This window comes from Dicentrarchus labrax, unplaced genomic scaffold (assembly GCF_905237075.1).
Source record: "Dicentrarchus labrax unplaced genomic scaffold, dlabrax2021, whole genome shotgun sequence".
In the NCBI taxonomy this organism is placed as follows: domain Eukaryota; kingdom Metazoa; phylum Chordata; class Actinopteri; family Moronidae; genus Dicentrarchus; species Dicentrarchus labrax.
The window spans coordinates 2873502-2895164 of record NW_026136705.1 but is presented as its reverse complement, the minus strand read 5'-3'; the positions used below and the strand labels follow the sequence as shown (position 1 = coordinate 2895164).

General features: G+C 40.1%; 1 protein-coding gene across 1 annotated transcript in view; it reads left to right on the top strand.

The window, feature by feature from the left end:
• The window catches only part of tnfsf10l (TNF superfamily member 10, like), a 58907-nt gene that overhangs the window by 24728 nt on the left and 12516 nt on the right, over nt 1–21663 (top strand). The window contains exon 2 of the mRNA XM_051400487.1: nt 3627–3776. Within this exon, the coding sequence (XP_051256447.1) occupies nt 3627–3776 (150 nt within the window). The remainder of the gene's footprint in view (nt 1–3626; nt 3777–21663) is intronic.

The following is a 21663-nucleotide window of genomic DNA, read 5'->3' as shown; positions in this document are numbered from 1 at the left end:
TGATAAAAAATAAGTGTTTTGCCATTAAAATTTAGTACATTTATGTCCCTCTCAGGATGAACTCTAATAAATAAAGTGACGAAATTATCTCTGACTTCCTATACTTAGGGAGCTGTTTCTTTATGCAGCTTAAACCCAGAGAAATAAAGTATTTAACTTGATGAGAATAAGGCGTTTTTAGACCAAACTGTTTGCATTGGCACCCCCAATAAAAAAGCTGGAGTGACGTAAGCTGACCGGTGGTTGGTAAAGCAACTTCACATCTGCATGACCTACAACATCTAAAGCCCTGGACTCCACTGTCAGTCCATTTGTCCGTATTTCGTTCCATTTTTAAGCCCAGTGTTACGAGCTAAATTTACACATTAAAAATGGTGGTTGCTGGTGCTGCATCGGCTCATGTGTCCGACCGTACAGTTAACTTCACTCAAGGTTCCTCTTGTGCTCTGAAAGAACCTACTTCTTGCAGTGCGGACACCATAAAAAGCGAGGGGGTCCCTTTAACTGTTCCTCCGGTCTGAAATCTAATGTTTCTCTACATAGCTTGGTTTAGCCTCTGGCCTCGTCTCCATACACTAATGGAGCAGAGAGTTTTCTCCTAATCTTGTTTTTAGCTCAGTGCAGTGATGTGTACAGGCTTTATCTTCTCACTAACATGGAAGAGACACTCCCTGCAGGCCCTGTCAAAACCTTAATGGACACACATGCACAGAAAAAGCACAGACATGCATGCACACACACACACACACAACACATATACGCACGGCGCTGTTAAGTCTTAACCTTTTATTCACGGATACAGAAAGACACTCCTCAATAACAATAAATCCTTCAACCAGAACCACCAAAGCAGGGAGTGTGTTTTGGCAGAGGCGCAGGAAGAAAGGAAGCCTACTTTCACTCCATTTGTGAGCTCACTCGCTCATGCATGTGTGAACCTCCCCAACACTTCTGCCAGTAGTCACACACCCCCCCACTCCCTTGTCTTTGTCCAGACCTCCACTGTCAGCAGTTTTTGTTGAGATGTGTCCCGACTGCATGCAGATGATCTATGACGACCGACTGTGCTTCCTCTTCTCTCACTTACAGACAGAGGAGGAGTTGGATGGATATGGTTTTTAAGCTAAGCCACATCATTTCAGAGAGAAATTATGTACTTTTTACTCACACACCACATTAATATAACAATTAAAAATGTGCATCTAAAGCCTGATAAGCTTTTAAATGCATTATAATAGATTCAATTACCCAATAGTATATAAACTGGCTCCAGCTCAACCCAGGTACATTAAAATGCTGCTTAAATATTAAAGTGTCAGTAAAAGTAGTCCAATATAATATGTTAAATAACAATATAACAATGAGTTCTGTTGATACTTTGAATGCGGGACATATGCTAAACTTTATAATAATGTGGTACAACTTCCAAATCGGGCTATAATAGGGAAGATTGTTCCAGCTTTAGATTTGTGATGTTGTCCCAATTAAATTATAACCCCAGGTGCAGAAATTCCTCTGCCAAAATGAAGAAATAAAACAAAAGGAGACCCAAAGCCAAAAGAAAAACGGCACCTTTTGTTAATAAAAAGGATCAAATACAGCGTTGCTTTTGTGCTTGAGCATGTTGTGTGTAGTTTACTGACATTTCTAGATTTTGGGGGGCATGTAAAGTTCAGACATGTTTCTCAGCTTCATGCACTTTGTCTATTTGACCCTTATTTGATATTACAAGCCTCCCAAAGTTGGCCTGTAACAGGAATGTGCACCGACTGGACTAACGACATGTGCATCTAATTAGACTCATTAGACCGAATAGACATGTGAATCCATTAAAATACGTGAGTCATCCTTTTCAGGGCTGCGAATTGTGTTGAGACTGTTGATATGTGGCCTCATTCTAGTCTAAAGAAACCTTTTTGCTTTTCCCGTAAGTGCCCTGTGTCTCTTCCCCGCTTGGTCTGAATTAATTTACACACAAGCTTAGACACAGACACTGCTATCTTCATGAGGAACAGGGAAGTCCGCTCATGCATCAACATGAACACTATCGCTGAGGGGGGGGGGACTGAAAGCAAAGTGACAAAGAAAGGATAAAGAGTGAGAAACAAGAGGAAGAGGATAAAAGGAGTGGGTTTCATTAGAAAACGGACGTCGAGCGGAAAGAAATTAATAAAAATAAAGAACAAGGGGTGAAGGAGTGCAGCTCTGTAATCTCTCTCTCCTCATCAGCGCTTGTTATAGAGTCATTAGCCGGGTTTTCAGACCATGACGCTTACAACCTCCCTGAAGGGTACACACACACACACACACACCCACACACACACACACACACACACACACAAACTCCACCACAGCCTGCGAGCTACACAACCCTCTCTCCACATTTTAGTTCCCAAAGATGTCTTATTCGACCCGTGCTGCCCAAAATTACATGAAAACATTTCTTTAATTCAGATGGAGGTCGCTACCAAACGGGAGGCGTAGCGAAAGGGGAAAGAAATTATTTCCCCTTCGCCCCCCCCAGAGGAATTGTTGACTTAATTATTTCTTATTAGATGTCTTGATAGGGATGCACTATGAGTGTGTGCGTGTGTTCAGTTCGGTTCACCCCAGGAGAAACTCTTCAGGGTCGTTACATAAGGAGTTGTGTTTCAGCTGCCTGATCCTGGCGGCCTCCGTGTGCCAGGACATTGTCTCATTCCCAATTTCAGAACGGTTCATATAACATCCAGGATGTTATTTTATTTTCTTTGACGGTCTACAATTCACTGTAAAACAAATAGGCCGTGTCAGTCAAGGACAGTTACACTTACACATGAGTGGAAGCATCTTTAGGGGAAATGTGCACAAAATCCAGAAAGTAAACGGAAAAGCTGCAAAATAAGATTGCAAAAACAAACTAATATTAAACTAATGCGAGAGGAAAACAGACATTTAAAGTGCAGAGAGAGTGATGGCTCTCTAGACAACAGTTAATTTGATTTAGCAGCAGAATAAATGACGTGTGAATGTCCAAAGAGGCAATAAAAAATAGATAAAAGTAATGTTTATATAAATTTATAGGAGCAAAATCAACACTTAAATTGTTGTTGTAGAGCTCTGTTGTAAGAAAAATCTCTTCCTTACCAAATTACCTGGATGGCAAAGAGGTTTTTGTGGTGGAGTTTATGGTCTGATTCATCTAAATGTCGTAAATAAATATACTAGCAGGGATTAAGGACACGTTCTGTGCTGTGATTGTCCTTGAAAGATGCAAAAGCTCTTATAATATCTGTGAATGCTCTGTAATTGGGGGGCGCCAGCAGTTTTTAGAGATGCACTTTATATCGAGACTGCTCGGTTCCACTTGTTAACATACATTAGGGCACACACAGGCAGCATTGTAGTTGATGGGAAAGGGTATATAGAGCGCTTTTTATTCATTTACTGTACATATTATCTTCTGCCAGTGAGAGATTTGAACCGCCGTAATTGGGTTTGGAGCCTGCGGTCCAAAAACAGCTAGAAAACATAAAGGCGGCATTTAATAATTACACTACGGGTATTGACCAACATCCTGCAGAGATATGGTGTATATCTAATATCTGACCCCCCTGTGTTAATGCTTTGTTCTGTTTGTTCTGTAGGTGCGGAGCCAGGGTGTCACAGAGGAGCTCAAGTGTCTGAGTTTACTGAACGCTCTGGATAAGGACCAGGACATCCCTGACCAGCTGGCCCAGCTCTTCGGAGAGCCGTGCATCAAACTGGCCGAAGGCATCAAAGCATACATCTCCAAGGTAAGAGAGAAGAATTTCACTTTATATTTGTTCTGGAGGAAGAAAATCCAGTTTTTATCAGCACTGATTTATCATGAAATCCCCTAAAAGATTATTGTTTTGTAGAAAAAATTGGCGTTTATTGGTATATAACCTCCATGGTATTAGAATATTTGTAATATTTGGCTTTGTCAAGTCATTTTTGGACCAGAAATTCTCTCACACACTCAAATAAAGGAAAAGTTCTCACTAAAAGGAGCTTTAGAAGCTTTTTTTCTGAACTTTAGTTTGGATTAAATCAATTTAGATTTGTTTTAGTTGAAGTGTTTTGTAAAATAGGGCCAATATTTCCTCACAAAATGATTAAAAATATATAAAATGTTAATAGAAAACAGGTAAATTGCATCCATTGGTGCCAAGTGAATACCACTCCTTTACTCTACTTCATATATCAACTGATAAATCCGAACTATAATTTAAAATCCATACATTATATATTTAGGATATTAGTGAAAAGTGTGTGTGTGTGTGTGTGTGTGTGTGTGTGTGTGTGTGTGTGTGCGGCCAGCTCCTCTGACCCCGGTTAAAGAACAGATGGAGGATGGTTTCAACGTGAAGGAATCTGCTCAGTTACAGCGAGCTGAGAAACATCTGTGGGGTACTTGGTGCAGAACTGAACCTCTGGGTGGGACTAATTGGGCGCATTTGTCATCGTAATGGAAAAAATAAAAACCCTCCTCAGCTCTTGGGAGAGAGCAACACTCATCAAATATATACTTAAAGCATGTGTGTTGAATTAAAACAACCCCAGATGGACAGTTGACAAGACACAGGCTCCGGGTCGTCAAGTGACAACACCTCTTTGCTGAATGCTTTTACAGTTTACCTCAGACGCGTTCGACAGATGGATGAAATTATTGGGTGATGAGTTTCAGGTCCTTGAACTCATCACATGGGTCGTTTTTTGGGGCTAAACATTTTTCAAGGATTCCCTCAGTGGCTTTTACCATTTTATGATTAAAAGCAGCAGGTGTGCTGTTTTTAATAATAATAATAACAATAATATGTATATATACGCTTCCAATATTAACTTTATGGCCTATTTCATCTGCTCAATCACTGAACTTAAGTGTACCCTTTAACCAACGATAAAACACTTAATAAGACAGTGAGTATTAATCATATACATGTACATACATTTTCTTGGCAACTGGAACATACTGTATGATGGATTGGGTGGTAGACAGCCGTTAGCAGTGCTGGAAAATAAGTGAGACACCTCATTTTTCTCAGTTTGTACCTGACACTGTTGACGCTGCAGCTCTGGCTGTTCAACGTCTTTTCTAAAGACTTTACTGTCTGAGTAACGGGGACTTAGAGGAGGTTTGTATGCGTTATTTTCTTTATTCTTAGCATCTGTGGAGAGGTATTTGTTGGTGCGGAGATGAATTAAAGTGTTTGTGGCTCTGTGGCCGAGGCTTTGACCTCCCTTACAAACATGACTTTCTGACTCACGCCATCTGCAGTACATCACAAAAACCACCACTGAGCTGCTGCTATTAAAGTCTACATTCATGTGCTCCAACTTGTGCGTACATGAGTCTGTACTTGAGAGAGCTGTGAACCCAGGGGTGTTTTAAGGCACACGTTAGTACACACACACACACACACACACACAGACAGGTGTGTTTTTATTAGCTTTATCTGTAAAACCGATGCTTGATGGCCTCGGGCCAGACTTCAGTCAGATACTGTGTAAGTAAATGTGGGCGCTTGTTTACAGATTAGCAGGATTGATTGCAAACTCAAGTTAAGTGTTCCAGTAAATGTGTCCTATTCTTATCAAACATACTTGAACCTTGAAATAAGCCCTTTTAGTTATTTCTGCTGTAATTTCTAATGAAATTTCCAAGCAGATGTTTATTTGTGATGAATTATCAGAAATCATGTTTGTGGGTTCAGATTCGACTGAATTATGACGCATATTGCAGGGTTTTTATTTAACTTAAGACACTTTTTGTCAGATTTGTGTCCATAGTAGTGCCTTTACTTCTTACTGCCACCTCTGGTGAGGATGGCTGTACCCACCACTGAGGTCACCAAGGTCTGGACCTTTTTCCAGTTAGTAATTACTCCACTCTACTCTACCTCCCCAGGCAAGTTCAGTTTTTTTTGTACCTCTGTGTTTCTAAAGCCGTGTGTATAGCAATGCTGGTACGTCTCAGCTAACTTAATGCTAAGAAAACAGCATGAAAATATCCTTGTTAGAAAGGATTTAAAGAATTAGGGTAATGGCATCTACAACCTACAAACTCAGCATCTTTGCAGCTGTAGCTCATGTGTTGGCAAAATATAACATCTTCAGCCTCAGGGTGACCCTACATCTGTTTGAACTGAGTTCAGGTTTACACACACCTGGTATTACTTGGCATCGATGAGTTGGATCTGATCGAACAGATTGTCTTTGTTTTGCACCAAGACAGGACCTTGTATATCCAATATTGCATATAAAGCTCACAGATACGAACTACAAACTAAAAGCACAAGTAGGTCACATTAACTGTTAACCATACACTCCCGCAGTAAGCGAACAGATAAGGTCGGACTCCCCTTCAGTTTATATGTTGAATCAGCATGAAAATAGCGATGACTCCAAGATGCTGCGGTTCGAGAATCCCCTCCCGCCGCTCTCTCACACCCACACACCCACACACACACAGAGTCATTCATAAGCCCACTGAGTCACTCAATGGATATAAGTCATCTTCTTGCAGACATAGCCAAGAGGTCTTTTCCCATTTAAGTCTGAATGTCTGGACGCTTACAGCTGTAAATCTTCAGCCCCCTCATTTCCTACCGCCTCCGCACACACACACACACACACAAAACCACTGACTCTCGTTGTCCTTTTTTATTTAAGTCAATCTCTGTTTTTGAACTACTTTCTCTCCCAATCTGCTTCTTCTTTTCTTTCACCTTCTCCCCTCTTCATCCCTCTCTCTCTCCCTTTCTCCGCTCTACTTGTATGATACAATCGGACAGAGTGCTGCTCCATGCCCCTGTGGTCCTCACTGGACGGGAACAGGAATGTCTAGATTTTCCTCCAGTGTAAATGGGCAACGCATCCAAACAAATTTACATCCCATTATTCTTTTCACACATTCAGACACACGTATTATTGAGCTCATCCAAATCCCATTAATTTCCACGTCAGCACTGTTTTTTTTTTCCAACTCATGCATTTTAACCCCCTTCTGCTCCAGTAGAGCATCACAGTGGCGGTGCAACACAGGTGTCCACTTTTAGTGACTCCTCCAAGCTGATTTTTTTTTCAAACACAGTGTTTGTGTTCTTCGTCAGATGGTGTCAATGGATTAAAGTTTAAAAAAAAGAAGCTGTTGAGTCGAAAAAGCCAAAATAGTGGTTAAATCGAGCTGGCAGACCAAGTAGGCGCCGTCTCTTTCCTTATAAAATGCTTCAGTGGAAGAACTCGAGATCCAGATTTTAAACCATGGCAACAATCTATATAGCCTTTTACATTTCACACAGATGAATACTGAGGCTGGAAGGCAGTTTTATAATGTTTAACGATGCATGACCTATATAGCAATCAGGGCCTGACTTAACTACGTTTTAGGACACGGAAGTTTCCATTTATCTGACAAATATGGAGGTGACTGAGCATGTGCAGTTAAGCCTTTAAGCCATAACAAGACAGAAGTAGCCGAGAGGTCTGAGAAGGAGCTAAAGATCTCTGTGGTGCAGGACTAATAGTCCTAAAAAAGTACTATAAAATCAGACCACTAAGAGGCCGTTGAGGTTTATTATATGTCTTTTACTGAAGCTGGCAACTGATGGATCCCCTGATAAGCGGCTTTTCCTTATTACTCTAATATTACTTCTTGGTAAATGATTGCTTTGCTGAGCCTTTTGGTTCACATAGTCTGGTTCGCTGGATTGGGCTACTGACTTGGCTTTTAACTGGCATTCCTTGGCTGGTTCCTTACGCTCCCTGGTTGGCATCTGAACATCGTGGGAGAGTAACGTTGCTCAAAGGGAACGCTCCCGTTGTTGCACCACCACAGGGCCAACAGGTCACAGCTCTGCATTCACATATTTGATGGCGTTTAAAGGAACAGGTTTACATTTTGGGGAATATGATCATGTGCTTTCTTTCTGAAAAGGTACATGAGAAGATACCACTCTCGTATCAATCTGTTTAGTATATAAAGTTGCAGCCAGGAGATGATTAACTTAGCTTAGTGTAGAGGCTGCTAGCCTGGTGCTGTCTATAGGTATAAAAGATCCACCTACCAGCACCTGTAAAGCTCACTAACATGTTATATCTCATTTATTAATCCTTAAATGATCCAAGAGAGGTTTTGGTTTTACCTTTGGAGAGAGAATAACCATTTTATTCTAAGCTAAGCTAACCATCTCCTAGCCCCCAGCTTCTCTCTCTATTATAAATATATATATCTCTAACAGATAATCAATCAGTGATGTTTGAAACACTGTTTAAAAACCCTCAAAGACTCTTCTGACCATCTGGTTTCCAAAAGCTGTGACGCTGTTTCTTATCCAGGTACAGGCTGCCGATTTGATTTGGAAACAGATTCTGGACTCTTAAGTGACCTTCTGGGTTTTTCAAACATCAAGAAACCTGAATGTATGCTAATACACGAGAGGCACAAACTGACGTTGATCATCTTCTGGCTCCAGCTTCAAACAGATAGATCAACAGATAAATATATTCCCCCAAAATCCACATTCCCTTTATCCGTCAGTGGTGACGCTCAGTGACCAGAAGTTAATGTCGACCCGCTGTGGTTGTACGGTAGTGTACAGAGGAGGTAACAGTAACAACATTCCCAGGGGGCAAATGTAGGTCAAGTCTGAGCTAAGCCACTTTTAGAGGCCCGTTGCTGCAGCTTGTTGGTGTCTGTAAGGCGTCTCAGCTGTTGCAGCTAACAGGTGCTCGGAAGAAGTGCTGATCACGGCTCCTTACTGCAAATTAGCAACTTAATAAAGCCATTTGATCCAGTGCTCTTTTGTAACAAGTTGAAATACTTTCTGAATTCTGTACTTGGATGGAAACGCTAAGCCCTCAGTGCTGGCAGGATTATGAAACAGTGAACCGTAGCCGTTCGAGTTCAGAGGGAGAAGAAACAAATGGTATGAAGGCTGGTTTTCAAAATGGATGCATCATCGGGTTTTGGATTTAGATATTAGATATCTGACAAGGTCAAGAGTAAATTTCAACTATCTACATAAATCTAACTCTTCAGTAATAAGTTTGAGAACTCACACTCACAAAGGCACCCACTGTCTTTGTGCCTTTTACCACTGGCACAAAACCGAAACTCCAACAAGTCCAAAACAGATGCTTGGATTCGGTTCACTGATAAGCTATGCGGTTTGGATGCACGTTCAGCCTGGCCCACTCATGTCGGTTATGTAAAAAAAAAAAAACAGAGAATGACAAGCGGTGAGTGTGAGAGGAGCAGAGTGAAAAGAATGTACAACTAATAAAAATAGAAGATGATAAAGAGGAGCATTTGCCAAGTTTTGGCTGCAGCGTATCTCCTGGAAATCATTATAAGATATCTTGGCTTTTGCGCGTAGATTCCTCTGTGGGGCGCGTGTGCATATAACTGTTTGTAATGGGACGAGTGAGTGATGACGATGATGATGTGACAAATATGTGTGTGTGAGAGGGATGGTGGAGGAAGATCATGATGATAGTGGTTCTGGCGTGAGATGATGATGAGGATGGTGATGAATTTAGACCCGAGTGATTGATGGGAGCGTACCGACAGACGTTCTGGTCAGAAGTTGGCGCAGAACGAGGGCCAAACTATGGAGGAATAATGGATACAGTGTACGTAAGAAGAAGAAAAAAAAGGAGGGAGGAAGGGAGAAGGAAAGGAGCTATTAACAACCCAGCTGGACCGGAACAAATAAAAAAAGAAGGGAGATGAGAGACGTGGAGGAAAAGAGGGGAAAATAAAGGTGCTGCAGGAGAAAGAGGGCGAGATGAGAGCTGGTGAGCAAGAAAGCAATAAAAAAATATCACAATGAGGTTTTAATTATACAACATGTGGGGGGGGGAAGACAAACATGGTTGAGTTAAAACTCAGCGGGTACAAACAACGCTTGTTTAACGCCCCGAATAATAATCTAAAAGTTCAAATTAAATAATAAATGAATAACGCAGAAGGACCACGCTGGTGGTTTTGTGCATTTTAGCTCAACAAATCACAACAACGCATCAAATTTATATATTTATAATATTTTCAAAACAATATAAGCACTTTTTCACCCTTTATGAAGCCATTAGGTTCAGACCATTTTATTAAATGTATGAAAATCAACTTCCAGACACTAAACACGCCCCTGGGTTACACTTAATCCATCACAGTGAGCAGTTAGTCTACTTATTTCTATGCTTGTGAGGTATGTACATGTCGCCGAACCGTATAAACTTAATAACGAAACAACAAACAGAACAAATTTTAACCCTTTCTATACTTTCCTCTACTTTTAACTGCAAGGAAGCTGTTGAACATGTGCTGTTGGCGTAGAAAGAAAAAAATTGAAGGACAGGGCGGTAGATATGGGAAGACATAGGAGCATCAGAGGTGTGTTAATCTGCAGATGCTCTGGTTCAAAATGAGACCAAACTTTTTTCTAACGGTCTTTAAGCCTAGCAGCTGTTGATCACTTGTGGCCCTTAGAGGAAGAGTCAATAAAGCAGGTTTTTGAAGGTTTTTAAAATAATTATCAATCACCGCAAACACAAGAGGTTGGAAAAGACCATAAAAGGCTGATGGATACACACACTAACGCATGACCCCTTCCAGGCTTATCTCTGGAGGTATAATAAATCAATTTTTCATGCCTGACTCGTGTGGACTGAAACGCTTAGCTTCCTATCAGGTAGATTATCAATTTAAGAAACATGTGATATATTGTTGAATGGTCTGCAATAATATGAAGAATAGACCATTTAAAGTTAACAGGGTGCACTCTGGAAACCGGTAGGGGCTTAAGGGAAAAGAAAGAGACTGCAAGGGGAAGGATGTAAAGCTCTCCTGGAGTTTCCTTCTTTATTCGGTCTTGACGATCTCCCCGTCTGGACAGTTTGGGTACTCAGGCCTTTGACTGTCTGCTATGACATGTGCACTGATTGTAAGTGACTGGTTTAAATTGAGACAAGGAAGCGCAAAAAAAAAGGCTGGAAACAAAGGCAGTGGAGAGGAAGGGAGTAGAGAAACAGCACAGGGGGATTTAGGATGGCATGCGTACTAAAGCTCAGGTATTCAGCCCCACTTGAGACCGGAGTAACTTTCCTCCACTCTCATCTCCTGCTGTTTTCAGTTTAATGCACAGCGCTGTAACATCTGCACCTGCTGAGATGAATTGGCAACACATCGGTTCTCAGCTTCCAGTTACAGTGATGGATAAAGCTCGGAGACAAGGGCCGAGGTTAACGCATACACGACAGGATTATTATCACTCACTCAAATGTAGTCCCCCGGGTCTCAGCGGTGGCGTAGCTTCACCATTACTCTTACTAAAAGATCATAGTTGTGAGTAATGGCTGCACATCTGACTCATTTTCTTTGATTACTTTGCAAATGTGCAGATGTAGAGATGCTACATTGGCTGAACCGCTTAGTTATTTGGTTTGAATAAGAATGTTTTTTTTTGTCTTCCTCCGGTTCAAAGGGTGAAAACTGGTTCCCCCAGCACAGAAAAAGGGATATACCTTCCCTTTCAAGCAGGCCGGGGCTTAGACGAGGCTTAGAAATAGTAACTGAAACCCAAGACGCGCCCCCTCCTTCGATCTGTGGATTTACTACTCGCCCCTTGTTGCAAAAAATCAGGATTTTGTCTGCAAGGTGCTGAGATTTGGGTCTTATTGTTATAATGATGGGTAAGAAACAGCTTAATGTCATATAATATATTTTAAAAAAGGAGTTTATTTTGGACTACAATCTCACCTCGGGGTAAATTTTTTGGGCTGTTCAGGAGCTTTTGACCTTATCACGTGAGCTTCTTCATGGTTTAATGTGGATGAGAAGCGTTTAAAGTTCTCAAAAATCTACATTCGTGTGGACAAAAACTACATCTCCTGATGAAGATCATGTGCTGTGATCAAAGTGCTGTCTCCCCTTCCAGCTACTCAATGGACCTTGAGGTGAAATTATTTAGTAAACCATGGAGACCGCCCCAAGCTCCCTCGTGGACACTGTACAAGAAGAAGCTGGTTTTCGTTGGTGCTCCTGATTGGTAACCCTTCGCGCTCCAGCAAGCTATTTCTAACCTAAGGTCACTTTGAAACAAAGCTCCACTGGCCTCTCTTTGTCTAACACAGATGTATTGTGGGCGCCGTATCTCTAAATCTGCTCCCGAGTCAAAGCAGTGATGTCATGGCAAATACTTGGCTTTTGACTGCAGATGCAAAACAGCTGTTTTGACGTCACTGTTCGGGGTGTGGACAGGCAGGCAAGCAGGGCTTCAAAGTCCTAACCTTTCAGAAAGCAGTGCACCATGCGACCTGGTGTTAAATTGCTGTTTGAAGCTCAATTATGCCCTCTGAGCTCTGCATTGAAGCGAGGCATTTGGATCTGCTCATGGAAGGTTTTGTGCCACAGTGCATTTTTTTTAATTATTAATGAATAACAGGAGAAATATGAGTCTTTGGTTCCTTATCTTATTTTGACATCACACAGTAATAATCTGAGTGGAGTTTTTGTTCCTTAAACCTCTCTGTGTGCTTGTCTCTTGTTTGCTATATGAAAGACTTTTGTGTTTAAAAACAGTTCTAAAATGGTTCTTTTATTGAGGAACAACTCAAAGAATCATTTACACATACAGGAAAGTAAATGGATTTTACCGGAATTACCCGTACACACAAAGCACCGATAGAAGTCGAAGAAACACATGACTCTCGTCATTTATCATCATTTTGATTCATCATTCAAGAGATTTTACTCGCAATTTCAGTAGGCGATGCTAAAAATTATCCTTGTATGAGTTTTCCAACATTAAATCAATGCGATCATGCAAGAGTCATCCGCGGTTAGTGTAGTCTTTTTAAATCAATGAACAATTGGCAATGCTTATTTTTAGCTTAAAACAGTTACTTGTCTTTCCAAAATCGCTGACACTAGTTTGACTATCTGATGCACGCAAAGACAAGTGTCCCTCTTCATTCCTTCTCCATGTAGAAAGGAGTGGCAAATTTTCAGATTTCCTGCTCAAACTTATGGCCCCATTTTTCATTCTGGTTGGTCTACTAAAGGACAACACACACAGGTCACGTATGACATCCAAACAACCACTTAAGAGGTGTCTCAACGCCCATCAACGCATCAGGATACACTGATATACACACAATGCCACAGCCATGGAAACACTGGGTCTCCTGCTTTAGTATGCATCATATTTTAATCTTTGGAGTGAAAACATCAGATTTCCACACAGTTATAAGATCCATTCACCGAGTGTCTCTCCTGCCGGCCTGCTGCAGCTGCTGTCGATTGCAATGGACGGTGGTTAGATAGTTGTACCGCCAGGTGGTTCAAAAGTGGTTTAGCTGACTTCACTGACAGTCAGAACTGCCTCAAGCTGTCCTCCATTAACTATCTCCTCTGCTTCCATCACGGTTAGCTTTGTGGTTCGTGGTCATTTTGACCATCAGTGCAAAGATGTGCCCTGGAAGAGGTCACCTGGTCCTGAGTCCTTGCTGCAGCGGCCTAGGGTTTGAACCCAATCTGCAGCCCTTTGTTGCCTCTCTCTCTCCCCCACTTTACGGTCTTATCTTGAGCTGTCACTATCCATTAAAGGCAATAAAAGCCCCTCAGTAAAAAAGCCCAGAAGTGCATAGATTCTGGGTCTTCTTGACTGACTTTTCAGGGGATCCCATTTGCTCTCACAGTACCTTGACAATTTCCTTCCATCTATACAATGCTACAAGCTTATAGGTGCAACTGCCTCATCATAACTGATCAAAAGTAGGTCATCTCGCTGCAGATGTAGGGTGGAATGACCTAACCATTTGTTATCCAGAGTGACAAGCAGTCGGTCTGATCTGTTTGTTTCATGGCAAAGAAAGAAGTCGCCTTCTGAGCGGCACCTCCTTATCTTATTCTTGCTCTACAGTTGGCTATTCAAAAGAAATGTCAGTCACTGACATGCTCTGTATACACACACACACACACACACACACACACACACACACACACACAGCAAGGGAGGGGTGGAGGGCTGCAGTGTTGTTAGTGATTTCCAGCTGATACACAAACACAATAGACCTCTGTGTCTGGCTTCGACCACCCTCCCTCTCCTCATTCATTCCTCAGGCCTAGTTCCTGTCCAGCGACCCCTCGAAAATCCCTCCTTCATCTTTACATTCCCGACTCCTTCACCGTGATACTGAAGTTTCTTTAGTTTCTTTAGCATCAGATTAATTAAAAAAACAAGAAGCTTCAGTGCTGTCACAATATATGTATTCAATGCTAAATGCCTCATACTGTAAACTTCCTCAAAAGCATAAGGCTCAACTGTCTCAACTGTCTCAAAAGTCTTATATATATATATATATATATATATATATATATATATTCAGCACATTCCCAGGGTATTTCCAAACTCATATACCAAAGCTCACAGTCAGCATTACTACAGCACTTGTGCAACTGTGGTAAAGCAACAGCAAAATACAAGTTAGCAACGTTTTAAAAATCAATTTCCCGCCTACAAACCGTCATTTACAGCCAAACATTGAACGTCATTTACTGAAATACAGAAATAATCTTTTGATTCTTTGGAACTCGGAAACTGTTAACCATTAACCTGCTGAACACAACTACATTTCCCCCCAGCTGTGCCAAATTTTTCCTACATGGGATCAATAAACGAACATCTTATAAGATATGATAAGATTTTATAGACTTTATTGATCCCACATTGGGGAAATTCACTTGTTAGAGCAGCTCCAGATAGAAAACACAGATAAGAACATTAAATACCAGTATAAATTAGAAAAATACAAGATATAATGAAAGAAAATAGCACTGGAGAGAGATGGAAATGTACCAACAGAAGCCTGCCACTGCCAGTTATAAGATTTATTAGTTTCTCTCAAGTTTGGCTTTGATGCTTTCATCTTTAACTCTACAAAACATTTGAAAGCTTTCCATTAATACACAATTGTGTCTGTGTTTTCGTTTGAGCTTCTTTACTCCTAAGCCGCAGTTTGAACTGGCTTTCAAAACTAATATTCCCAAATTAAAACTTTGAGTCAGTGATCAGTCAAAACAACTCGTAAAAAGTTGAGTCAGCCAAAGACAATCTGATCTATTGACTGCTGGTGGTTTGTGTTATTTACAGAATAGGACTGACCACATAATTATTTAATTGAGGAAACTCCTTTTTGATACACAAAAGATGTTATTTCCAATCTTGTGTCCCGGCTGTGAGTGATAACAACATTTCATATGGGAAAACTAGAGGTGCAGGGTTAAAGAGTGGGTAAACCGCAACCACAGAGGGAAGAAAAACTGGATTGGAAAACAGGAAGAAAAAAAGAGGAGACAAGATTTAAATCGCTCTTGATGAAAGCTGACGATAAATGTTTGAATAACAAACTCCAGCAGATTGCAACACCCTCAGCTCACACCTTCTCAGTTTGATTATGATCTGAATGACAAAATATACAAAACTTTGATGAAAATCATAGTTTTTGCATCAAAATCAGTTCATTACAGTCAAATCGCCACATATTAATTTTTTGCATTGAGTCCAACTTTGATGAACTTTTGCACACACTTTATACACCATTGACCAACAGCATAATGTCTTAATACCGCTGACCTTTGAGGGAAGGGAGAGCCAAAGTTATTGTAGCTTATTAGTTGTGTTGCACCACAAAAACTTTTATCTAACTGCTCCACAAAAGGAGAATTTAATTATCCCATCAGGAAACAAGCTAATGAGTTTGCTAACTGACAGTTTAAGCTTTTATCCCCCTCAAGTAACTTTTTTATGGAATAAAATTATCAATCCCGAGAAACAAAATGCTAGAGAGGAAAAAGAATATGTTGCATGTTTGCAGTTAGCTTACCAGCTACAATAGTTTACTAACTACGCCACCATATTTCACTTTCTGGTGTGACAGGGCCTTAAAAGAGTGTATTTTATTGTTACTTTTATTATTTTAATAATAATAATAATAAACTTTATTTAAACAGCAATTTTCAAAATAAAGTTACAAAGTGTCTTACATGGCGGGAACCCGGATTAAAAACATTACAGTTGGTAAAAAGGCCAAATAAAGTCAGAAGTAAGTAGAAATAAAAGAATAAAAGACCTGACGGTAAAACAGATAAAAGATATTGCAAAACAAACCGCATGGGGGCAAATAATATTACAATTAAGAGATACAAAATACCCATCACTAATATATGATAAAACCAACAATACCAATATAATAAGACACGATGGAAAGTTAAAGTAATAAAAGTTAAAGATATCACTGATATTTAATGACTTAGAAATGTTAAGCTTGTAGGCTTTTTCCCCCCATCACTATCTATTTTACTGTCCTTATTTGTCATATGATCAATGGTTTTATCATTTCACAAACATAAAAAATAGTTTTTTCCCCCACAGAATCTTCAATTTTCTGGGTTAAAACCGGCAGCACTGCTCCATTAAACCCTTATAAGGACGTAAAACCTCAGGGAAACATTGTCCTCGACATCTACATATTTGTCCATGGAGCATTTACAGTCCAAACATTGTTATAACATCACTACTTGTACAATTGGCTTCCAGCTTCAGTTTAAAAAAAATAAAACCCTCAACAGTAGGTCTATTGGCACAAACAGGCCCTAACATTGTTGCCTTTAAAACACACCGCAGGCGTTGTGGCAACCTTGAAAATGTGACATTTTCGTCATGTCTGATGAAGCCATGGTTTTCATTACCACAATCAAGGATGTTTTTTGTTGATTAGGTTTTATTGAGTTTCCTTCTGGGGTAAAAAATAAAGCTCTGACAGTATGCTCCCAGCCACGGGAAGAGCTTCTGTGAATCCCTAAATTGTTGTGTTCATGTCTAATATCATCTCTTGACCACACTGTCTCCTTGGTTCAGCCTTTTTATCTATCTTCTTCTTATTATTCATAGCCATTCCCTGCATGTGCACCGACTTCCTGGACCGCAGTCTGCCTCTGCAGTCAGCATGAAAAAAAATGGAAAAGTTGGCATAAACACGACTTGGAGATAAAAAAGAATAAACACGCAACTCCTATGAAGTCATCTGAAGTCTGAAACCCTGCTGTACGTGTGATAAATGGGCTCATTTTGACAGTATAAACAGCAAACGTTTGAGGCTCACCACCTTGCAACGGCTTTAGAGTCACCAGATTAGTTGTTTTTAATAAAATGTATTTCTTAAGGGCTTCAGTTTTGTTTGTTTTTTTTACTATTTATTCAAAGAAAGCTGTGGTCTTTAGAGATGATTTAGTGTAAACCACAGACAGGCGAGTCTGAGCCAAACTGAATCTTTAGCGTTTGTTTTGACCTGCCAGATTCAACACATGGGTGTGGTCATTGGACCGCTTATGAAGGATATTTAGCAGATGAATCAGTGTTTTTTTATTGTGTTGGATCACTTTTATCTCGTACGTTTGCCACAGTCAATAAAAATAGGATTCAAAAACAACATTTAAGCAAACACTATGTCATCCACATGCAAAATAGCTGATTAGGATGGAAATATAATGCCTTAAAATACTATTTAAACTACAGCTGAAACTAAATAAAAGCAAAGATATGAAGAAACTAACCTACAAATACTGTTTGTAAATCCTTTGCACTGTCTCTTGTGTCAGACAGCTGATCAGTCATATTTTAGACGAGTCTCTGTGCGTCATGTGAAACACACCAGACACATCGTGTGACGCTGCGACTTACAGACAGGGGGTTAAGTTGCCAGCATGTACCGACCCGAGAGCCGACTGTAATAAAACGTCTGCTATTCTGGAGTGTTGAAGGTTGAGTGTTGACACTGGCACGACCAAGACAGTGTCGGTGCGTCGAACCGAGACTGAAAATAAACTGTAATTATTAAAGAAGTAAACATGACTTAATGAACTCGTACTCTGATTACCGCAACTGATTGTGGTCGATACGATGGCCCCCTTCCCCATATCACAATTACATGTAGTTTTGACTTGTGTTCTATTTAATAAAATTAAACTTTCTTGTGAATTAAACAAGTGCAAGTGGCAGGAAAAATGCTGAATGAGGGTTTATTTTGAGTTGTGTTCTCTTCTGTATTTCATGCTATTAAAAAGGTCCAGTGTGGAACATTTAGGACGCTCTATTGGCAGAAATAAAATATCACCTGAATATAAGAATCGTTATGTGTTTGTTACCTTAGAAACACTGACTGTAGATGGGGAAGTTTGCTTTTTTTCGTGCATTTTGAGGCCACTGTAGTTGCTCCTTCGCTCTTGGAAAGGGACGGAGACTACACCGCTAGATAAATCCTAGTACACGGTCAAAAGCATGTTTTTAATAAATTTGCACACTTTTCTACATTTTAGTTAGCACCATTTTCATAAATTATACAAATATATATATACCTTTATTCTGGCACACAAGGAAATAATGACTAAATATGACTATTATTTTACTTAACTGGCTCTTACAGAAAGCCCAGGTTTACTTTGCGTTTACTCTACTTTGAGTTATTTCTCCACCTAACCTTCCCTTTACGTGCAGTGAGTGTGTTATTTCTGCACTAAAGACTCAATCCTGTAACCGCTGTGTGTCTCGTGGTTTGTCGGCAACAACTGATAAGGGTCAAAGTTCTTCCTCATATCAGTCAGTGATTGTATTTACATATACAAGTATCGCTGAGGCAAGCATCTTATCATCTTGTCGAGATGAGATCAGGACATTAACATTTTAAAAAAAGAGATCTTAGCTCAATTACAACTTCATCTGATGTAAAATGCAGAACTTATTTCAGTTTAGCCCAAATTTTGTAGCTTTAACGTGATGTGAGGGATAAAAACATGGCATTTACTCTACATATCCATATCCAGCACATCACTGCATGTGTTTATTATGACGTACTCGTACAGGTATGTGTATTGATTGTTACTATTTGCTGCTCGTGTGAAACGAAACTTTAAACACTGAGAGTGCAAAGAACAGAAAACTGAAGCTGTAAAACAACCCCGCCCCTGGCCTAGTTTCATGCTGTTTGTGTCCTTAGGAGTGAAAACCATGTTGTGAAAGAGATTAAGGGTGACAGACAGACAGAGAGACGGACATAAAGAGACCCAGGGAGAGAAAAGAAAGAGAATTAGTGCAATATAATCAGCTCTGTAGAAACTACTTCCTCCACCACATTTGTTAGCGTGTTACTGAGGGAACCAGGGAGAACAATAACTAAAAGAAAACACAAACAAACACATATAGGAAGGGTTAAATACAAAAGGTACAAAGTGAGAACAGACTCACTAACGCACTGTTTGTTGTGTATAAACATCTTCATCCTGTTTTTGTTCCTCGGCTGTGAAACCGTACGCTGAAATCGATAAAAGAGCGAGAGGAAGAGAGCCGAGCTAATAACCCAAAGTCTCATCTGTGCGACTGGACTCAATAAAAAAGGGTGATATCAATCTCTTTTCTTTCTCATGTGCGAGACGTCGACTGGCTTCCTCGGCTGTACACAACATTTGTCAGGGCAGGAAACTCCCATACCAAACAGGTCGGTTATCAGGGGCTGGCATCGGGTCGGCCACTGGTGCATTACCTGTTGTAAAAACCTTTACCCCGCTGCTTCTCTACGATAAACCTCTAATGAGCGATTCCTGTTTGGTCGCACGGTGAGTAAATCACAGTCAGATGCACACAGTGGCCTCGCAGTACCGCTCTAAGCTTAATATGAGGCCATATGGGTAAAGGGGGAGGAAATACAAGCAGTTTAAGGCACGCTGGAAAAACTGGTGCAACAAATATTCCTTATATAGTATGGTTTATATTTGCATTGTAGAGTATGATATGATATTTTAAGGGGGTGTAAGACAACTTTCAATAATACACAGAGTAGTTTCCTTCATTTCTGTGAGGAAAACTAACTTTTTTTAAAGTTTAGATTATTATTTACACAGGTTACATTCACAGAGCCTTCACTCTCAGGTTAACAGCCTCGTCCCGCGTTAGAAATGTACACAGCTTAGTCTGTATGAGTGTTAAAAGTAAAACAACACACAATAAAGATAGAGGATTGTGTAAAAATATCCTAATAATGTTTTAAAAGATGTCAAAAATTCATCCAAATCGCTAATTTTACATAAACTTCCTGCAGTTATTGTGTTCACTATTTGGGTTCATTGTACAGTTTATCAGTTGTTCTGTCCTGTTATTGTTATTACATTGAATATAATATGAAATATCCATAAAATATGTCACTTAGTCAGTGGTCTAAGCATTTATGGTGACGACAAGTTGAACTAATTCCAATAAATTCTTAGGACGAGGTCTATTTACTGTAAATCTTCTGGAGATTTCAGCTACACCTCATGGCTTTCATCAGCTCATTAGATTTCCAGTAAGTGGTCCCCAATCTAAGAAACTACTATTTTAAAGATCAATAAAGGTCAATAAAGAGTTCGGTCTAGACCTACTCTATTTGAAAAGTGTCCTGAGATAACTTCTGTTATGAATTGGCGCTATACAAATAAAATTGAATTGAAAAAATTGAATTGAATAATGAATCTTCATGATAAATTAATTAGTTTTAATGTGATTTCAGTTCTTTGAAATCGATCAGTCAGACTCAACTTTAATACTCAGTGTAGAGATCTTAATACCTCTTTTAGCCAATGGGCCGTTGCTTGTAGGATCCTCCACATAAACAGATGTACTGCTCATAAAGGCTAACGTATATAGACGAGCCAAGTGTCTTATTTGCTGTTGTCCAGGCTGAATGTGCCCCATAACACAAAGACGTACAGTATCTGAAACTATCAGATGTGAGGAGAAACGTGAGTTACAAAAGATGCCATGAAAGAAACCCCCAACCAGACAGATTTCTTTCTTCATAAACTGCTCTTCTTGCCTCTCTCGTCTGCACTCACGTCTGATCATGTGAAGGAACCCGGTGAAGATTTATATCATTACTGTCTGGGCACGCTGCAGGACCGGGGCTGTACTGGCTTCGGTACAACATATGCAATGAAGGATAATATTTTCCTTCTGCACCCAGATTTACTCAGCTGGTCTCAAACCAACAGTCGTATCGTGAGCTGACCCCGCTAACCTTTCAACCACCGTTTCCCCCGTGGAGATACTGGAAAGATCCCGAACACGACTTGGCTTCAAAACCACGTGTACGTCAGAATCACCAGAGTGCGTGGCGGATTAATTAGAATAGTACGGTTCATTTTGAGGATCTGAATGTTGAGCCGTACATGCCGAGCTCTCAGTGGTTTTAGGGTACCAATTATTTGTTTTAACATCAATTATGTGTGAGTTTAAGTGTGCTGTAGAATTGGTGACATATTATATTAAACTTAATAGTCCATTAAAGTACGACTGGGAGTCTGTATAACGCTATCTGGTTATTTAGTCAATGTTTATAATTGATTAACATTTACAAACTATTGTTCGCTTAAAGGGAACGACGCTGATTTTACACTTTAAAGTCTGTGTACAGGTCGCGAGTAACACTGCAAATGTGAAAAAACATTATATAAAGTATTTTGTTTCTGCAGAGTCGGCGCAAACTCTTGTTAATTGCCTCAAGTGATGTCACTTGAGTCAACGTCAATTGAGGCTGAACAGTGAAGTTTGAAAAATGAACAAAATCCGGGGT